The sequence below is a fragment of the Bubalus kerabau genome, chromosome 4, assembly GCF_029407905.1.
Source record: "Bubalus kerabau isolate K-KA32 ecotype Philippines breed swamp buffalo chromosome 4, PCC_UOA_SB_1v2, whole genome shotgun sequence".
Classification (NCBI taxonomy): Eukaryota; Metazoa; Chordata; class Mammalia; order Artiodactyla; family Bovidae; genus Bubalus; species Bubalus kerabau.
In genome coordinates, this window is record NC_073627.1 from 21,935,169 (window position 1) to 21,954,921 (window position 19,753).

A 19,753-nucleotide genomic window follows, 5' to 3' on the forward strand; every position below is an offset into this window, starting at 1 on the left:
ATACTGGAGTAGGGTGAGCTTCTAATCCAATATGACGTGTCCTTATAAAAAGGGGGGATTTGGACACAAATGCACACGAGGAGAATCCATGTGAACATGAAGGCAGAGATGGGTGATGGATCTACAAGCCAAAAAGTGCCAATAAGCCACCAGAAGCTAGAAAATAGGCATGCAACAAATATTCATCCAAAGCCTTCAAAAGGAGCCAACCCTGCAGTCATTTTGGTCTTGGACTTTCAGCCTCCAGAACGGAAACAACAGATTTCTATTGTTTAAGTCACCCAGCTTGTGGTACTTTGTTACAGCAGCGCTAGGAAACTAAAACCCAAAAGTAGAGGTGCAGAAAGATGTGGCACTTTTTAGCATACAACGTCCCAGATAACGCCCAGCTCAGACTTGGGGTGAGGGTGAGGAGCCCTGGCCTGCCCTCTCCCCAGCCCATCTTCCCTTTGTCATTGGCTTTAGCTGTTTTTTTTCCGAGGAAGCAGCCACCCTAAGCCACCACACTCAGCTGCCACAGTAATTTTCTGCTTCCATAGTGAAAAGTCCCGTGTCTGGTCTCACCTGGGTCCTTCTTGCTGCACTGGTTTCGTTTTAGGGAAGATGAAGAACAAAGTCCACCGGTGCACTTTGGGGATTTATAAACTGACTGCTCACCTTGAAACCATCTTTCTCAGCTCCAGATTTACCTCCAACCTCTCTTCCACTTGAATGATTGCAGAGAGAAGGAGGATTAAATCAGAATGATAGGAAGAGGAGGCGAATAAGGAGGCAATTGCTCTCCAACACATTGTGTGCCAACGATATGCATTATGCTATTAAATTCACACAACTATACGAGGTAAAAATTATTAGCTCCATTTGACAGGTAAAGACAGTGATGCTGCTGGAGGCTGAGTCACACAATTAGAAAGCAGCAGAGCTGGGATTTCTACCCAGTGGACTCCAGAGCTCTTTTCATCCATCCTGTTGAGGTTAGAGGCAGAGTTAGCCAGGGTACCCTATGCAAACTAAGGCACAAGTGACGGTTAAGTATTCTAGCATTTGAGTTTCCTGCCCTCTCATCGATCCTGCACCGACAAAACTAACCTCTTTAACTCTTTGCTGTCTCATACTGGAGCGCAGGAAGCTGAGGTTGCTGCGAGATATCCCAACTCCAGCAGGCGGCGCTGTGAACCAGACACGAGTCCCAGCGTGGGCGGCTAGAGGGGGAACCCGAGGGGAGGAGACACAAGGAGCCGCCAGGGAAACACGCGTGGGGGCGTGGCCACCCTGGAAGGTGGGCGTGTCTGTCATTCAAGCCCCGCCCCATCCCTTGGCGCTTCGGCCTCGGGTGGGCGTGTCCCAAATTCTCTGCGGGAGAGACACGCGTGGGCCGCTCCCCAGCCAGAGGAGGGCAGCGGAGGGGAGAGAGGGTGTCGCTGGCGGCCCCTCCCCGTGCGGGGCCACGTGGCGGGCTCCGGGCGAGCCCTAGGGAAAGAACCTGGCCCGTGGGGAGGTGGGGGGACCGAGGCGGCGCCGAGACAAGCGGAAAGCTACTGGGTTTGGAACAGAGAGGCGGCGGCGGCGGCGGCGCCTAGAGGGAGGGGAAGAGGCAGGCGGGCGCATGGGGCGCCCCGGCCCCGCCGGCAGCGCGCCCCCTCCGGCCCGACCGCGCTGAACGCCCCCAGCGCTGCGCCTGGAATCTGCGCCCCGAGGCCATGCCGGTCATGAAGGGGTTGCTGGCCCCGCAGAACACCTTCCTGGACACCATCGCCACCCGCTTCGACGGCACGCGTGAGTTGGGTGGAGGCTGGAGCTGAGGGTTCGAGCTAGAGGTCAAATCTCCTTTGGCGCTCGCGTGGGTCTCCTGAATATGATGAGAGAGACCCAAGGCGAGGAGAATGGGCTAGGAGGGTCTAAGAACTCCCAGAGCCCCAGTAAAGGAGCAGGACTGGCAGCGCCCTGGGAGGGGAGACGTGGAGAGGACCAAGAGTGCGGGCAGCCAAGGTTGGGGGTGTGTGACAGGAGGCAGGAAAGGTTCTTTGTGCGGAAAAGCGGAGGAGTCCTTGAGAGCCGCCCACTCTCGGGCAGGGCTCTGCTGTGGGCGTGTACGGGAGTATCCAAGACGCGGAGGTGGGACGAAGTGGCCAGGTGCTTTGGGGTCTGCTCCCCGACGACTGCAGCATCTCCTTCCCCCAGAAAAAAATAAAAGAGAGAGACATAAAAAAGGTCAGACTTTTGCAGGACCCAGCTTGGATTAAGGTCAGGCACCCCCAAATTGTAGCGCGTCCCTGTCTGGGGGAGGTATGGCAGGAAGGCAGGGGGTGGTCTATGTAAGGGAGAGAACTGCCTGCCCTCCCAACCGAGCTTGAGTTCCAGGTTCAGCACCTTGGACAGCCACCATTCTGCTTCCCCTCCTCGTCTCCCGCCATTCCCTTTTCCTACTTTGGAACTGAACCATCTCCCCTTGCCCCATTCGGACACCCAGGCTGAGATCTGGAAGGTGGGGGGAGCGGTACCTGAGGGAGGAAACAGCCGCCGGGGCCCTACCCTCCTCCTCACCCTGCCCCCACACACACCTCCCTTGTTTCCATAGTGCCTATCACCCGGGCAACAGACCTGGGATGGAAGGAGGCTGCTTGCCCAGGGCCCAGCACCTCCCAGGCACCTTCAGTATCCCCATCAGCTGCTCCATCCCCAGACATTCACCCCTCCTAGCACCCCAGGACTGGTTTCTTCTCAGATCCCTTCCTTCAGCTGAGACGATCCCTAGATGGCCTACCGAGCCCCCCTGAGGCCTCCCACCCAGTGGAACTGGAGGGGAGCCAGCTCAGGTTCTGTTGCTGGGTTTGCTGGAGCCACAACTTCATTGCTCAAGCCTGTCAAACTTTGAGAACTGGGACAGACCCCCTGAACTTAGCTAAGGGATGCTAAAAAGAGGACTTTTCCTGGAAGTCAGGGAATGAGGATGCTATTCATCACTGTCTTCCTCCCTCCACAAAGGAGACTGGATAATAAACTCTGTGAGTTTGGATAACCTCTGCTTTTTGGTTTCCTATCAGTAAAATGGGTGTGATAATGCCAGAATCTCTACCTTATCCAGGATAGCAGCTATGGATTGTGCTTTGAAAGCTGGGCAAATGTGGGGCATCATTTCACCTTCTCAGTGTAACACTTACTATGTGCCAGGATTTGCTCTTCCCAGGTAACCCATGTAACTCACACCAAACATTTTGAGGAAGATATATAATCCCTCACTTTTCAGATAAGGAAGTTGAGGCCCAGAGGAGTTCATTAACTGGCTCCAAGTTACACAGTCAGCAAGTGGTAGGGATAGGGTGCTGGAGCCCATGCCCTTACTCACTATGCTGTGCTGCTGCTACAGTAACAGCTGATCAGCTTCAAGGCAGAAGTCATGACCTCTTGGAGTTCCTTTTCCAACCCCCTAGACTACCCTGTCCCAGTTCCAGGCCACCCTTAAGTCCTGGTCCTCTTGCTCTATCTCGTCTTACTCTCATTTCAGGACATCTCAAAGGGGATCCAGGAATCCCACGGAAACCTGGGAAGCTCCTGTCTCTAGGATCTCTGACCTCAGCTTGGGGGAGGTATGCCTCACCTGGAAACTGAGCTCCCCTCTTGGCCTTGGCCTGACCTTAACCCCTTCTTCCCACAGACAGCAACTTCCTGCTGGCTAACGCACAGGGCCCACGGGGCTTTCCCATTGTCTACTGTTCGGACGGCTTCTGCGAGCTCACAGGCTACGGCCGCACCGAGGTCATGCAGAAAACCTGCAGCTGCCGCTTCCTGTACGGTCCAGAGACCAGTGAGCCAGCCCTGCAGAGGCTGCACAAGGCTCTGGAGGGCCATCAGGAGCACCGCGCTGAAATCTGCTTCTACCGAAAGGATGGTGAGGGGATCCGGCCTGCCCTGCCGTCCTGCCCAGACCCCAGACCTTACCCAGAGTCCACTTAGGACAGCAGAAGCCTGGTTGCTGGTCCCCACACTGCCACAAGCTGACTGTGTGGCACTGAATGTATCCCTGACCCTCTCTGAGCCATGGTTTTCCCATCAGGAAGGTGAAGGAGATGGCTGACAAAATCTCTGGGCTTTCCAGCTCTAATCCTTGGCCAAGCCCTTTGATTATGCCCAGGAACAAAGGGGGATGAGAGAGAAGGAGATGCCACGGGCTGCTCACCCTCCTCCTCTTACCTCTCCACACCTGCAGGCTCAGCATTTTGGTGCCTCCTGGACATGATGCCCATCAAGAATGAGATGGGGGAGGTTGTACTTTTCCTCTTCTCCTTCAAGGACATCACTCAGAGTGGAGGCCCAGGACTTGGCCCCCCAGGAGGCCATGGCGATAGTAATCATGGTAACCTCAAGGCTGCAACTCTGGGGAGATGGCGTGAATGGTCAGAAGCCCTTGCCCAAGGGCACCCAAGCCCTTTCCCTACTCAGCCTCATGGATGTGCCCCCACTTATTGCCAAACCCTTCTTCCCAACAGAAAACTCCCTTGGCAGGAGGGGAGCCAGCTCAAGACTTCGATCTGCCAGGAGGCAGAGCCGTACTGTCCTACACCGACTGACCGGCCACTTTGGCCGCCGGGGCCAGGGAGGCATGAAAACCAATGTGAGTCCAGTCTCCACCCCAACATCTCCCAGACATGTTTCTGAGGCGCCCTTGCTACTATGTCCCTGTTTCCTTGTCTGTCCAATCTCCCTCCGGTGGCTTGTTCCTTTGTCTGCCGTTCCTCATGTATGGCTGTCTGCTCTATCCCATGTTCCCCCACACCTCCTTTCATCCCCCTCTTCCCTGCTTCCTTGTGACTGACATTACCCTGCTCTGATGATGCCACAAAGGTGGGGCTGTAGCAGCAATTACATCACCCACCTTTGGGTCTTAGGGTTACGTCGTGGGGGGTATGAAACCACGTTAGTGGTCCCAGGGAGAAAGCCCCCATTGGGGTCTGGCATCTGACCCTGTGTACCACTCCTAGGACCCTGATGAATCCATGGGTCTCCAACCTTCTGAGCAGACTGTTATGGCAACAGGGAATGGGATATGCCATGCCAGCCTCCCCTTGCCCCTGGGATATACTTATCCTCCACTGCATCCCTAGAACCCAAGAGGATCTTGAGGGAGAAGCTAGTGACCCCTCAAGCTAGGGCATTGTCTGACTGGTCATAATCACCTTCTCAAGAAGGGTAAAGGTCCAACCTTAGAAACCTTTCACGCGCACACTCACACACACACAAAATGTGAGTGATTCCAAAGAGCAGTAAGTTGGCAGAGGAAGGAAGTGTCAGGTGGCAGCTGCCAACCCCCACCTCCTGCACGTTCTACATCCTCTCGTGGTTGTGCTTGCAGTGCCCACTCCACCCCTTTCCCCATTCCTTACCTGTCCCTCCCCCAGCTTTGGCTCCTCTTTCCCCCAAGTGTCCCCAACCACCACCCCTCTCCCCTTAGAACGTGTTTGAGCCAAAGCCATCAGTGCCCGAATACAAGGTGGCCTCCGTGGGGGGGTCCCGCTGCCTCCTCCTCCACTACAGCGTCCCCAAAGCCGTCTGGGATGGCCTCATCCTCCTTGCCACCTTCTACGTTGCGGTCACTGTTCCCTACAACGTCTGCTTCTCGGGTGATGACGACACCCCCATCACGTCCCGACACACCCTTGTCAGCGACATCGCCGTGGAGATGCTCTTCATCCTGGGTTAGACCCTTTGCCCCATGTACCCTGGCGGGTGGGCTGGAAGGACCCACTCACCCAAGCCTTGTTTCATCCTGGGCTTGCCAGACCCAGATATTTAAAGCCCACCCATTTCTGTGTCTTTATGTCCTCATGGTCCATGAACCCTACCCCTGATTCTTGGAGCCTTCAGCCTTTAGACCTCTCCTCTTTTAAGAACCAGTGTGAAGCCCACTCCATCATCCCCACCCCTGCCTCCAACACTATTCTGAGTCTTACCCAAGGTACCTTGGCCAAGGACCCTTAGTAACAGCTTCTTGCATCCCCAGATATCATCCTGAACTTCCGCACCACCTATGTGTCTCAGTCTGGCCAGGTGGTCTCTGCTCCTCGTTCCATTGGCCTCCACTATCTGGCCACCTGGTTCTTTATTGACCTTATTGCTGCTCTACCTTTTGACCTTCTTTACGTCTTCAACATCACCGTGGTGAGTGATCCCTGTCCTGCCTTGCAGCCTAGCCTGGCAACTTCAACACAGCATCTCCCACTAAGCGACCCACATCAGTCCCAGACTCAGTCATCAGTGAATATTTGCCAGGCATCTGTGATGGGCAGAGCCCAGCACTAGAAACCAAGAAGGATCCAAGAGCGTCTGCCTTCTTGGGGAGTTCAGCTCACAATCTCTGAGGGAAGCTGAGACAAATGAAAAACTAACTAGGGCTACCAAGGCGGCATTGGTCTGCAGCCAAATGAGTGGCACTTTTCACATTTTTATTTAACAAACAACGGATGAGCATTTAGCTGTCTGCAAAGCACTGTGTAAGGCATGGTCACTGTGGAGGAGAGGGATAAGGATTCAGCCACTCGGCAGCTAAGCTGGTGGAGACAGCAGCAGCAGAAGAGGTGAATGGACTGCAAGACAGGGCCCAGGTAGTGCTGCGCAGGGGCTGGACGCAGAACTAACCAACCTTGGGATTCCAGGCTGGAACACAGGCTCCCGCAAAACTGATCTGAAATCTGGCTGTTGCGAGGAAGCCAAAGCACGGCAGTTGGGCAGAGGCTGGCGTGGTCTAGGAAGGGTTCCCAAGGGAGGAGGTAAGAGCTGAGCTAGACCCTAGACAGAATAGGCCCCAGCTGGCAGGAGACAGGAGAGGGAACATTTAGGGGGAACGTAGCAAGCCAAGATGAGGAGGTAGAGGCTGCGGGGCGGACTTGGAGGCAGAGAGTCCCAGAACTGCCTGGAGGCGCCCTCAGTGGTCAGCTCTGCACCCAGCTGGCAGATACTAGGTCTTCTATGGCCCAGGAAGAGGGAGTCCCACCCTGTGTCCCCAGACCCCCTTGAGTGGGGAGGTGGAGAGCAGTCTCCCCGTGTGCTCCTCTGCCTGCCACACTCAGCTATAGCGGGAAACCACCTACACGCAGCCGGATTTAACTAGCCGCCAACGGGCTGTGGGCCTCTTCTCCTGGCTGTGTACACGTGTGTGCATGCTCCCACACACGTGCATGTGGGTGTGTCTGCCCTGAGGCTCTGGCCCTTCCAAGTGGAGCTCCCTACTTGTCCCCTGGGTGCATCCCCACCTGGTTTGTGCCCACCAGGCAGTCCCCCCTTCTCTGGTAGCGTCAGGAGCACTTTACAGTTTTCTAAGTTCTTTCACACATCATCACGTAGGAACCTCACAGTAACCTTTCAGGGCAGATTCTCATATCTCTCTTTCTCAGAGGTAGATGCAGAGGCTCAGAGAGGTTGAGTGGCTTGTTGAAAGTCACACAGCTAGCAATGGCAGACGAGAGACTAGAACCAGGTCCCTAGACTCCTGGTCTAGAATTCTTTCCAGCATGCCACCCTGCTTCCCAGGAAACCAGTGTACCTGAGTGGATGGTCTGGCACGAGGAGAGAGGAGGAGCCATGCTGGGGCTAGAGGGAAGCAGAGCAAAGATAGAGGCTAAGTAGGCACTGGCAGAGCCATGGACTTGAAGGAACCAGGCCTGAGACATCCTGGTCCAACGAGGAAAGGAGGGCCCCAAGGGAATAGGACCCAGGGGTAGGTGACAAGGGGAAGCCTTGAAGAACTCAAGGTTGGAGTCAGGAGCTCTGAGAGCTAGGGGCAGGCATTAAACCCTGAAGTGCGTGTTCAGTAGCTAAGTTGTGTCTGCCTCTTTGAGACCCCATGGACTGTAGCCTGCCAGGTTCCTATGTCCATGGAATTCTCCAGGCAAGAATACTGGAATGTTTCCCATTTCCTTCTCCAGGGGATCTTCCTGACCTAGAGATCGAGCCTGAGTCTCTTGCATTGGTGGGCAGATACTTTACCACTGAGCTCCCTGGGAAGCTCCTAAACTCTGGAGAGGGTCCATCAGAGTCACCTCCTTTCCAACTCCTTTGTCTAAAATTAGAGAAAATGGCATGTGACTCAGGAGCTGTGTAGGGCCAGGGCTAAGGGGGGATGCTCCTGGAAGCCCCTGAAGGGACAGTGAAGGGCCTTCATACAAAGTTCCACATGTGCTACCCCAGAGCCCCCAGCCCTAGCCTCCAGGCTACCCCACCCAGAGCAATGAGAACATAAGCTCCCACCTGCGTATCATATCCAAGACTGGAAGGGCTTATCAAAACACAACCAAAACAGTCATAGTTAATACCAGCTAACCTTTACAGGACCCTGACTAACTTCAGCAACTCCCACCAAACCCTGCAAGGGCTGGGGCCTCACAGTCTAAGTACCCTGCTCTCCTTCTCTCAGCATCCCAGCTGTAGCTGATCCATAAGGGATGAGGTCCCTATACCTTCCCCTGTCCACAGCTGATTGTACTTAAGACACTGGGGGCTTTGAGCAAGGACCAGAGATCATTATGTCTGTTGTCCTGCTGCTGCTGCTGCTGCTGCTGCTGCTGCTAAGTCGCTTCAGTTGTGTCTGACTCTGTGCGACCCCAGAGATGGCAGCCTACCAGGCTCCACCGTCCCTGGGATTCTCCAGGAAAGAACACTGGAGTGGGTCGCCATTTTCTTCTCCAATACATGAAAGTGAAAAGTGAAAGTGAAGTCGCTCAGTAGTGTCCGATTCTTTGCAACCCCATGGACCGCAGCCTTCCAGGCTCCTCCGTCCCTGGGATTTTCCAGGCAAGAGTTCTGGAGTGGGGTGCCATTGCCTTCTCCACGTCCTGCCTCTGACTTGCCCTTTTACCAGCCAAGGTGCTAAGAGGCAGTATAGCACAAAGTGGACTCTGGTGTCAACTCAGATTTGAATCCCAGCTCCATGATTTCCTTGGTCTGTGACCTTGAGCAAGTCACCAGCCTCTCTGAACCCTAGTATACTCATCTGCACACTAAGAACGGTGATGAAAATTGGACTGAAGGCGTATGTTTGTTTGTTTTTATGAGGATTACAGTTATTTAGCCCAGTGCCTGACCCACATAGTACTTGCTATTAGCCATTATTAGGGTTGTGTTGTTGTCGTATTGGTCGCCACACTGCATGGCTTGTGGAATCTTAGTTCCCTGACCAGGAATTGACCTCTCACGCCCTGCAGTAGAAGTGCAGAGTCCTAACCACTGGGCCGCTAGGGAAGTTCCCATGATTAGTTTTAGTATCATCCTGTCCCCCTTGCATTTCCTGGTCACCTTCTCAGCACAGCAAGGATCCTTTCCCTCAGGCAGCCTCCCCTAGCTCCAGGGCACCTGGGGGAGGGGGGAACGTTGGGGGGCCTGCTGACAGCTTCCCCTGCTGCGCCCACTCCGCAGACATCGCTGGTGCACCTGCTGAAGACGGTGAGGCTGCTGCGGCTGCTGCGGTTGCTGCAGAAGCTGGAGCGGTACTCGCAGTGCAGCGCTGTGGTGCTCACGCTGCTCATGTCGGTCTTTGCGCTCCTTGCCCACTGGATGGCCTGCGTCTGGTATGTCATCGGGCGCCGGGAGATGGAGGCCAACGACCCCCTGCTCTGGGACATCGGTGAGCCACTGGCCCCCAGGCTTTCACCAACTACCCATTCTCCTGCCCTGTCCAGGCAGGCCCCCAAGCTGACACCCCCACCCCAATCAGGGCCCCGCCCCCACTCCATATTCCTCCATCCCTCCAATAAACATGCAATCAAATAGGCCATCAAGTCCCAGCTCCTTGTGCACAGGAAGCACTTATAAACTCTTAGAGAATGGAAGGGGCCCCTAAACAGTCAGCAGTGTAGGGAGCTGGTAGCCTTGAATTGCAACTGTAACCACTTCAGGGCCGGGAGGCCCAGACACCAGCTGCTCCTCACATTTCCTGTGCAAACCTCCCCTCACCTCTGTAAATAGTCCCCTCACCCAAGGTCAAGTGCAGACAGCTCAGGGAAACCCCATTTTCCACTGCTTGCACAGCCGGGGCTCCTTGCATCCCTCCACCCGCTAGGCTGGTTGCACGAGCTGGGCAAGCGGCTGGAGGTGCCCTATGTCAACGGCTCAGCTGGCGGCCCGTCGCGGCGCAGCGCCTACATCGCCGCGCTCTACTTCACGCTGAGCAGCCTCACGAGCGTGGGCTTCGGCAACGTGTGCGCCAACACTGACGCCGAGAAGATCTTCTCCATCTGCACCATGCTCATAGGCGGTGAGGCGGGGCCTACCAAGCCCAGCGTGCAGATGGGGAAACTGAGACCCAGAGAAGGCAAGGTGTCCACCCATGACCAGACACTGGGAGGACATTCGTTCATAGATGTTTGCTCAGCACCTACTACATGCTGGCCTTGGGAGGAACGGCCACAAACTGGAGGGTTGCTTGCGAAAGGGATGGGAAGCCCAAGTTCATGACCTAATGGGGTTGGGCATGAGAGAAGCATCAGGTGTGACCCGTCTCAGGACCACCTGCTATTCCCTGCCCCAAACCCAGAACCTGGCATCAGGTAGGCACTCAGGGGCCCTCTGGCTCTCCTGCCCCTCCCCAGGAGCCCAGAGACTGGTCCAGGGCAGCGGGCTCGCCGTGGAGGGCGGGGGGAGGGGCGGAGGCCGGAGGGGTGGTCGCCCCTGACTTCCCGCTGCGCGCCATAGCGCTGATGCACGCCGTGGTATTCGGGAACGTGACGGCCATCATCCAGCGCATGTACTCGCGCCGCTCGCTCTACCACAGCCGCATGAAGGACCTCAAGGACTTCATCCGTGTGCACCGCCTACCACGGCCGCTCAAGCAGCGCATGCTCGAGTACTTCCAGACCACGTGGGCGGTCAACAGCGGCATTGACGCCAACGAGGTAGTGAGTGGCTGGGGGGCGCCCTGTACCTGCAGCGCAGAGGTGCAGGAGCTGGGAATGGGGTCGAGGCCTCTCAGGGTTTGGGATGGAAGCAAATGGATTGCAGGGAAACGAAATGATGTTCACAAGGACACACACCTACCGGAGTCCACATCCCTTTTCCTTTACACGTGGCTAATGCCATGGTCGAGCATCTGCTTGGACCAGCCTCTGTGCTGGACACAGGAGTCCTGGATTACCCCCAGCCCTTACCCTCAGGGAGACAGCAGCCTTGTGAGGGAGACAGCCTGGTAAACAAAGAGTTACGCAGTGAATGGGACTCTACTGGAGAGAGTGGGTGCAGCAGCACCATCATTGTGTCTGAAACTCGAAGTGTCAGGGGAGGTGGCACAGAAAAGTGAACATCGTGAAGGACAAGAAGGAAACTGGCCTGCCACCAGAAGGCCATTCCAGGCAGAAAGAGCAGTAGGAACACACGTCTGGAGCTACTGACGCCAAAGAGCAGGACAAGTTCAGGGAACTGAAAGTAGTTCATCGAGTTTTCAGGAAAGGGTGTGTGAGCACTGCAGAGGAAGGAGTGGCAGAGGGTGGAGAGAGGGGCTTGGAAGGGGGCAGGCCAAACTCAGGGATGGCCTTGGATTTAGATTTTGTCCTACCACATTTTTAGGCTCAGGAGTCACCCGCAGATCCAGAAAGTCTTTTTTTAAATTATTTATTTTGGCTGCACTGGGTCTTTGTTGTGGTCCACAGGATTCTCTACTTGAAGTGCATGGGCTCTGAAGTCGTGGTGGCATAGGAGTGCTTGTGGGCTTAGTTGTAGCATGTGGGATCTTAGTTCCCCCATCAGGGATTCAAGCCCTGGCCCCCTGCATTGAGAGTGTGGAGTCCTATCCACTGGACCACCAGGAAAGTCCCCCAGGAGGTACTTCTGAGAGCAGGAGCCTTGGGACTTGGTGATCAGCGGGTTGCAGGAAAGAAGCTCAAAGGGATTCCCGGGTTTCTGGCTTCGGCCAAAGGGTGGGATGGAAGCATTACCCAGGGAAGATTGGATTTAGGGGTGAAACTGAGAGGTTAGGGTTGGGCCATGATGAGGGTGTCATGCCTGTGGGGGATCCAGGTGGAGGCTGCCCATGGGTAGTTGAACACACAGGTCTGGACCCGGAGGTAGGACTCCAGACTCACAGGGAAGGGGGGAAAGTCATGGCGCTGGTCGCTATGATGCAGGGAGAGTGTACAAACTAAGAGGAGAGCTGAAGAAGTAGGTTGGCTGAGGAAGAGGAGCCTGAAGGAAGCGAGTGGAACAAAAGGGAGAGGTTAGCAAGCCTGAGTGGCCAAGGGGCTCCAGGAGATGAGGGTAGAACCATGAACGTTAAGTTTGGCCCCCAAGAGGTCACTACTAACATCCAAGCTCTAGTGTAACCCTGCATTTTGCAGATGGGGACACTGAGGCCTAGAGAGGGGAAAGGGTTTGTCCAGAGCCCACAGGGATTTATGCAGAGCTGACTTCTAGTCTCCTGGCTTGAAGGCTGACCCACCAGGGATGGTCCGTGCATATGCGGGGTTGAGTAACTAGGATGTGTGTGTGTGTGACCAGTGTGTGTAGCCATGGGCAGTGGACAGATAGAAGATCTAGTCTCTGCCCCATGACTTGCGTTGGGAGGTCAAACTGAGATGAGACACACAGAGGTCTCCCTGAAGGTCAGAAATGGGTAATTAGAGCTCTGTCCTTGAAGATAGCCCAACACATCTGTAGAGCTCAAGTAACTGCTGCCGGGGGAAAAAAAATGGCCAGAATGACCTTTGCCCCTTATGCAGTTACTGCGTGACTTCCCAGACGAGCTGAGAGCTGATATTGCTATGCACCTGAATCGGGAGATCCTGCAGCTGCCGCTGTTTGGAGCAGCGAGCAGGGGCTGTCTGCGGGCCCTCTCCCTGCACATCAAGACCTCATTCTGCGCTCCTGGCGAATACCTGCTGCGCCGCGGGGACGCCCTGCAGGCGCACTACTACGTCTGCTCCGGCTCCCTGGAGGTGCTCCGCGACAACATGGTGCTGGCCATCCTGGGTGAGGATCCCACCTCCACCTTCTCCGTACCCTGGAACCTTCTCCCAAAGGCCTTGGGAGGGGCCAGGAATCTAGGGACTGGATAGCTGGTGTTCTGGCAAAGGAGTACGCTCTCTCAGTCCCAGCACCTACCACCATCCCTTTTTGACCATTCCCCTCAGAGGAATAATGAGATAAGGATCTCATCCCATTGGCCATCCCTGAACCCATCAACCCTTCCCCAGTGACTGTTCCCCCAAATCAACTTTCCCACCATACTGTCTCACAACTCCCCTGACCCTTCTCCATCAACTTTCAACTCCACTGACCCACTACCCTTTAACTGACCCCTCTGGCCATTCTGTATTGATCATCCAATTCCATGGATCATTCCTCCAGCCTTACTGACCTCCCCAACTGACTGTCTCTCAACTTCACCAGCCATTCTCCACCAACCTGCCAACTCCATTGATTATTTCCTCCAATTCCATTGACTGACCCACCTTCAACCATCCTTCAAACACACTGACCATCTCTCACATCCACTAATATCCTCTGCCCTAGCTGACTGTCCCTATCCCTCACCCACAGGAAAAGGAGACCTGATTGGGGCAGATATCCCCGAGCCTGGGTCAGGCACAGCTCCAAGCTGCGTGCTGAAGACCAGTGCTGACGTGAAGGCACTCACCTACTGTGGCCTGCAGCAGCTGAGCAGCCAAGGGCTGGCCGAGGTCCTGAGGCTCTATCCTGAGTATGGAGCTGCCTTCCGGGCTGGCCTGCCCCGGGACCTCACCTTCAACCTGCGCCACGGCTCTGAGACCAACGTATGTAGACCCCTATGGCCTCCACCTCCTCCGAGGTCACCTCCTTCAAAGTAGACCCTCCCTCAGCCCCAGAGAGAGCCTCATGAATTCCTTCCACCCTGAAAACATCATCTCTCTACGCTGGGCACCCCTTCCATTGCCCCGCCATACTTAACATCTTCAACCCACTGACCCTACGCCATGGACCATCACCCAACCCCATGGACCACCTCTCACCAACTCTACTTCCAACTCAACTGACACACCTCCTGTTGGTCCCCCTTCTGCTCAATCCAGACTCCTCAAAGGACCCCCACTTTGAAAACAATCCCCTCCGTGTGTTCTTCCTCCATCAATTCCCTCCCCCGCTTGGACTGGTTTCCTCCCCTGGGGCTTCCTCTGCTCCACTCAGCAAATGTTTCCCGGGCCCATTTTTGGTTTAGGCTCTGGGCCAAATCTGTAGTTTACACCCTAGACCTTGGTTTTTTACTGCTTTTCAGACTTCTGTTGCCACTCAGGAGTTGTCTGAGTTGGAGTTGGGGGTATCTCTGACTCAGTTCCACAAAAAGGCCTCACATTCCCCAACCCCACTCTTCTGATGGGTGGGACTAGGAGGTGCTGCCCTGGGGGAGTGGGGAGGTGTGAGTCAGCCAGAACCCCCTTGTGTCCCCGCAGGGCCTCTGCCGCTTTTCCCGGTCCCCTCGCCTCTCCCAGGTAATGCATCCTTCCTGGGTAGGGTTGAAGTCACATGCAGAGGCGGGGGTGCGGGGGGGGGGGGGTGCACCTTTCCTTGACTGCCTGGCTCCAGGGTGAAGGGAGAGGCAATGGGGGGCAGCAATGCCAGTGGAGGCTGTTGCTTACTGTAGGGGCCCATTGTCGATTGCCCTGTGACATCGGCTGCATCCTCTGCCCACAGCCCCGCTCGGATAGCCTGGGCTCCTCCTCAGACAAGACCCAGCCATCCGTCACAGAGGCTGAGGCTGGGGCCGAGCCTGGCGGTGGTCCCAGGCCCCGGCGGCCTATCCTGCTGCCCAACCTCAGTCCAGCGCGGCCCCGGGGCTCCCTGGTCAGCCTCTTGGGGGAGGAGCTGCCCCCTTTCTCAGCCCTTGTCTCCTCTCCTTCCCTGTCCCCAGCCCCTTCCCCTGCCCTGGCTGGCCGGGGCCACAGCCCCTCCCCTCATGGCCCCCCCAGGGGCTCTGCTGCCTGGAAGCCCCCCCAGCTTCTCATTCCCCCACTGGGAACATTTGGACCTCCGGACCTCAGTCCCCGGTGAGATGCCAGCCTCCTCTGCCTTCCCTATACCCCTGCTGGCTTCCAGAACCTTCTCTGGGCTCTGTCCCTAGCATTCTGACCAGTGCTCCACCCCGCCCTTCCTGATCCACCACAGCTTGCAACCCCACCCCTCTGTGACGGCTACTCCTCCCCAGCTCCCTGGTGCTGCAGCCCCTTTCACCCTCTGCCTGCTCTGCCCTGCTCTGGCCCTTACTCTCTGCCCGCGGGACTGATGACCACTGCCTCCATCCCAGGATAGTGGATGGCATTGAGGACTCTGGCAGCACAGCAGAAGCCACTACGTTCCGGTTCAGCAGGAGGCCTGAGCACCCTAGATCTCGCTCGCAGGCCCTTCCTGCAGGTAAGGGCCAACAGTGGACTTCAACTCAGTCACCCATCCATCCATCCATCCATCCATCCACCCATCCCACACATAGTAAGGGCCTACCAGCTGCCGGGTGCTCTGCTAGGAACATACAGATGAACCAGACCTGGCCCACACTTAGCAAGTGCCCAGTCTAGTGGAGGCAATACCTGTGTTCTCAGACGAATGGTTCCAGATCAGAGTGCTAAGAGCCACGACAAGAACGGGGCTCCTCGGTGGGAAAGGAGGGAGCCTCTAACTCTCCTTTTTAGAGGAGGGGACACTTGAGATGGGCCTTAAAGGGTGGGTAGGAGTTTGAGTTGCGGAACAAGGCAGTTAGTGAAAGGCACACAGGCATGATCAGAAGAGTGGTTGTGTTCAGATTCCAAGGAGAAACTCCGTGCCTAGAGCTGGAGGTGGGTGGGAGGTGGGTGGGGCGGGGGAGCTGTTGGGGAAGTGATATGGCCTCAAAACCAGCCTGAGGAGCTTGGGTTTCCCATCATCCTGACCCCAGAGCTTCTTCTACCCTTGCTCTCGGCGTGCCCAGTGACAGGAAGGGCCCAGCCCAGGCTGCAGACTAAAGCTCCCTGCACTCATCCAACATCCCTTCTCCCCACTCTGTCTTCAGGGCCCATTCCTAGCCAGGAAGCCACCCCTGAAGCTGAGGAGGTGAAGGAAAAGGTCTGCAGACTGAACCAGGAGGTTAGTTGGGGTCCGTTCCTCTCCTCCAACCTTGGGATCAGAGATGTGCCTCATAGAACAGCATTGCAAAGGGTTTGGAGCCCAAGTCCTGATTTCAGATATTCATGTTAGCTGTGTGACCTTGGGCAAGCCCCACAACCACTCTGAACTTCAATCTCCTCATCTGAAAATGGGGAGATGGTTCTTCCCATCTTGTGCATGAGATGAGGGTGCATACGTGCCCGGTTGATCCCTAGCGGGTTATAAGTACTCAGGGAGGGCTGCATCCCTGCCTTCCAGCTGACTCAGGAGGTCTGGCCCGGTGGGGGGGGGTGGGGGCGGGGAAGGGCCTCTCCACTGACAAGGGATTTGCTCCTGCAGGGGCATTCCCCCTACCCCCACCAAGTCACATGCTCCAGTCCTTCCCTCCCTGTCTCCTTCCCCTCCCCACCACCACCAGTCTGGGCAGAGGACTGTGGGGCATAACCTGAAGGGCCTGGACCCTCCCATCTGAATCCTTTAGGGAAAGAGCCCCAGATCCTGTTTGCTGAGACTGTGTCTCCACCTCCCCCTCAGGGATCTCAAAGCCACATCCACAGCGCAGCCAGGCCCAGCCCTCGGGAATGGGCCTTCCCTGGGTTCTGATAAACATCAGGCATCCCCAGGGGTGCACCTGGGTGGGGCGGGGCCTGGGTCAGGGGGCGGAGCCAGCCCTGGTTCTGTGGGATTCAAGGTCAGTCTTGCTTCAGCTGGCAGTTCTAGACCAGTGGTCCCCCAGCTTCAGAGACCATCATTATCCAGAGAACCTGTTAAAATGCGGACTCCTGGGCCTCACCCAATTTGGAATGTCTGGGGTGGGGCCCAGAAATCGGCATTTTGACAAGTTTTTCAGTTGATTCTGTAGTTCCTGAAATTTGAAAAATGCTGAATAGACACTTGAGCTCCTGTGATGTATCACCTGAGAGTAAGCCTGCGTCTGTCACTTCACAGCTGTGCAGCCTCTTTGAGCACATTCTTCTACATCTTATAAAAGTGTGTGCGTGGCAGGGGTGAGGGGGTGGGAATAGCAATAGCTGTCGTCCCAAATCCTTTTTTGGAAAGAGGCTGGGGTATTTACATCTAGACAAAAATAACCCCTGTCCTGTCTTCTTCTTCGGAGGGTGGCCTTGAGCAGAGAGTGGATATGAAAGCACTTTGTAAACTGGGGAGGGGAGCGCGCCTCGGAGGGGGATGACTGTTGTGGCACCTGGGAGACAATTTGATGTGTTTTCAACAGATTTCCCGTCTCAACCGAGAAGTGTCTCAGCTTAGCCAGGAACTTCGACACATGATGGGCCTGCTGCAGGCCAGACTGGGTCCCCCGGGCCATCCAACAGTTTCGGCTTGGCCCCCACACCCTCCTTGCCCACCTCAGAGGCCTCCGTGCAGTTCTCCTTATATGTCCGGACCACCACCTGGCCTCCACGATACTACTCGGGCTGAGGTCCACTGCCCGGCCAGTGTGGGGACAGCAGAGATGGGGGCTGCCCACCCCGACCTGAGACCCTCTGTACGGTCCCCCTACCTCTCCGAGCCTGACCCTCTGGGATCCTCCCCAGTGCCAGAGGCCCCGCCTTCGAACTCAAGCCTCATGAGGCACAGCTTCCGGTCCAGGTCAGACACGATCCACTGACACTGGCCACGGGCCCAGGCCTGTCTGGGGTGGGCGCTGCTGCCTGCCATCCAGGGAGGGGCCGGGCCCCTTGGCCTCCTGCCTTGGGTCAGCAGCCACCAGCGGGTCTGGTTGGCTCTGGATTCTCTGACCTTTTTTAACCAAGTCTGGTCACTTGTGACTCTTCCCTTTTCCCAAACCTTCCTCTATTCTCCTCTGTGAGGGGAGCCACCTGAGGCCGTGGAACCCAACAGGCATGAGATGGACCGCAGTGCCCATTAAGCTGGGCAGATGAGATGTCTGGCTTTCTCCCCAGGACCTGGAGGCAGGTAGAGATGGGGGTGGGGTAGGGGAAGGGCCCCAGATCCAGCCTAGGAAATGAAGACTGAGGAAAGAGCAGGCAGGATCTTGGTGTCTACAGCAAGAGATTCCAGTGCGGCGATGGCTAGTAATACTGTGAGGTCTTTTGTCCCAGCCCCCAGGTCTCTGCTGGAGATGGGAGTCCTAACCACTGGGAAGTCCCCTGACTAGCATTTGAGTAACCCAAGACTTCTTAGGCCTCCCACCATCAGCCCAAGGTGGAGGGGCTCACTTTAGCCCACAGCCCACATAGGAAATGAACCAATGATATTCTTTGACTCGCACAGCATTTTTTTTCCCCCAAAATACGAATGAGTTGCCATATTCAAAATCAGGAAAGTTCATATAAAAATCCAGATATTCTGGGAACTTCCCTGGCAGTCCAGTGGTTAATACTCCACACTCCCAATGCAGGGGGCCCTGGTTCGTTCAATCCCTGGCCAGGGAACTGGACCCCACATGCTGCAGCTAAGACCCAGCATAGCCAAAAAAAAAAAAAAAAAATCCAGATATTCCAGCTTCTCTAAACAAATTACAGAGAGCTGGCAATTCTGGACCAACATTGCACCTGGCAATAATTAGTTGGTGGGGGAGGGGGAGCTGTCCTCTTTGGATGAAGCCTGCATCCTCCACGTCTTTGCAGTCCCCAGGTTCCTTGATCATTTCCTGGCACCTAGCTAGCTTCCCTCCTTTGAATTCTTTATCTGATCTCTGTTGGTATTTGAGTTTGTAATCCCTGCCTTAGAGTGTGCTTCCAGGTTCCTTTGCCCCAGTGGGTGCTTTTCAGGTCAAGTAATGTCTATTTGTACCCCTGGGCCTGGGGCCTGTCCACATCTCTGTTTCTGTCTCTCTGCAGGCCAACACTGAAAGTGGTCTCTTCTGCTGCCAGCAACCTGAAACAGTCCCAGCAGCACTCCTTCCCCTCCCCCACCCCTAGACCTCAGCCATGCCTGTTTTCCCCCTTCCAACATGGTCTCACTCAGGGCCTTCTCGAATATGCACCCTGGTTTCCAGCTCTCCTTTACCACCCACCACCCTGGGCTCACTTTTGGATAGGAAATAAACTCTTTTATTTTTGTAGTTGCTGGCTCTGGCTGTTTCTTGGGGCTGGTGTGATAGCCCCAGGGCTTTGGAGGAGCCTACATGATAGTCACTCCCACACAGTACCCCAGGGCCCTGTTACTGTCTCTGGGAGGGCAAAGGTGCCAACCAATCCACTTGGCACCACATTCGTGCCACCAGGAGCCCCTGGGTGAGGCAGAAACCTTAATGAGTCACTATGGGCCCGTTATACCCACCCTCCCCCCAACCTGGTCAGAGCCACAGATTCAGACACAGTGTGTGGGAGGGACAGAGCCCTGACTCAGGTCCACCTCCAGCCCTGGAAAGGTGGCCCACGGGACTCCCCACCAATCCTTCAGTAACTGATCCTGTCCTTACAGGCAAGGTACAGCAGGGTCTGGAGGAAACACTTGTCACCAATCAAGAACCTGCTAGGAATCTCACTCTGCCCCATCCCCTCTGCTCTCCTAAGCTTGCCCCTCCTTCTGAGTTTTCATTACTTTGATGATCACTGCAGGGGTGGATGTTATGGATGCTGTTAGAAAGAGGCACCCTGGTGACCAGTTGGAACTAGATGTGGGCAGTTTTGTGGCAGGTTGTCCCAGAGAGGTTGCCAGGTCGATTCTCCAGCTCAGG

General features: G+C 55.8%; 1 protein-coding gene across 1 annotated transcript; it reads left to right on the forward strand.

Moving 5' to 3' along the window:
* The first annotated feature begins 1,700 nt into the window (after positions 1-1,700).
* Positions 1,701-17,716, forward strand: KCNH4 (potassium voltage-gated channel subfamily H member 4). Its single transcript, XM_055575862.1, has 16 exons — positions 1,701-1,776; positions 3,656-3,889; positions 4,208-4,354; positions 4,488-4,612; positions 5,450-5,693; positions 5,999-6,156; positions 9,406-9,613; positions 10,049-10,243; positions 10,681-10,880; positions 12,696-12,945; positions 13,516-13,748; positions 14,403-14,441; positions 14,644-14,996; positions 15,254-15,360; positions 15,992-16,065; positions 17,321-17,716. Exons 1-16 carry the CDS (start codon positions 1,701-1,703, stop codon positions 17,714-17,716), a joined length of 3,039 nt encoding a protein of 1,012 aa, XP_055431837.1.
* The last annotated feature ends 2,037 nt before the right edge of the window (positions 17,717-19,753 follow it).

Excerpts from the sequence above, each read along its gene's own strand:
- KCNH4 (XM_055575862.1), top strand. The coding sequence starts at position 1,701 with ATGCCGGTCATGAAGGGGTTGCTGGCCCCGCAGAACACCTTCCTGGAC. Across the intron at positions 4,355-4,487 it reads CCATGGCGATAGTAATCATG|AAAACTCCCTTGGCAGGAGG; the intron begins GTAACCTCAAGG and ends TCTTCCCAACAG. Across the intron at positions 15,361-15,991 it reads CTCGCAGGCCCTTCCTGCAG|GGCCCATTCCTAGCCAGGAA; the intron begins GTAAGGGCCAAC and ends CTCTGTCTTCAG.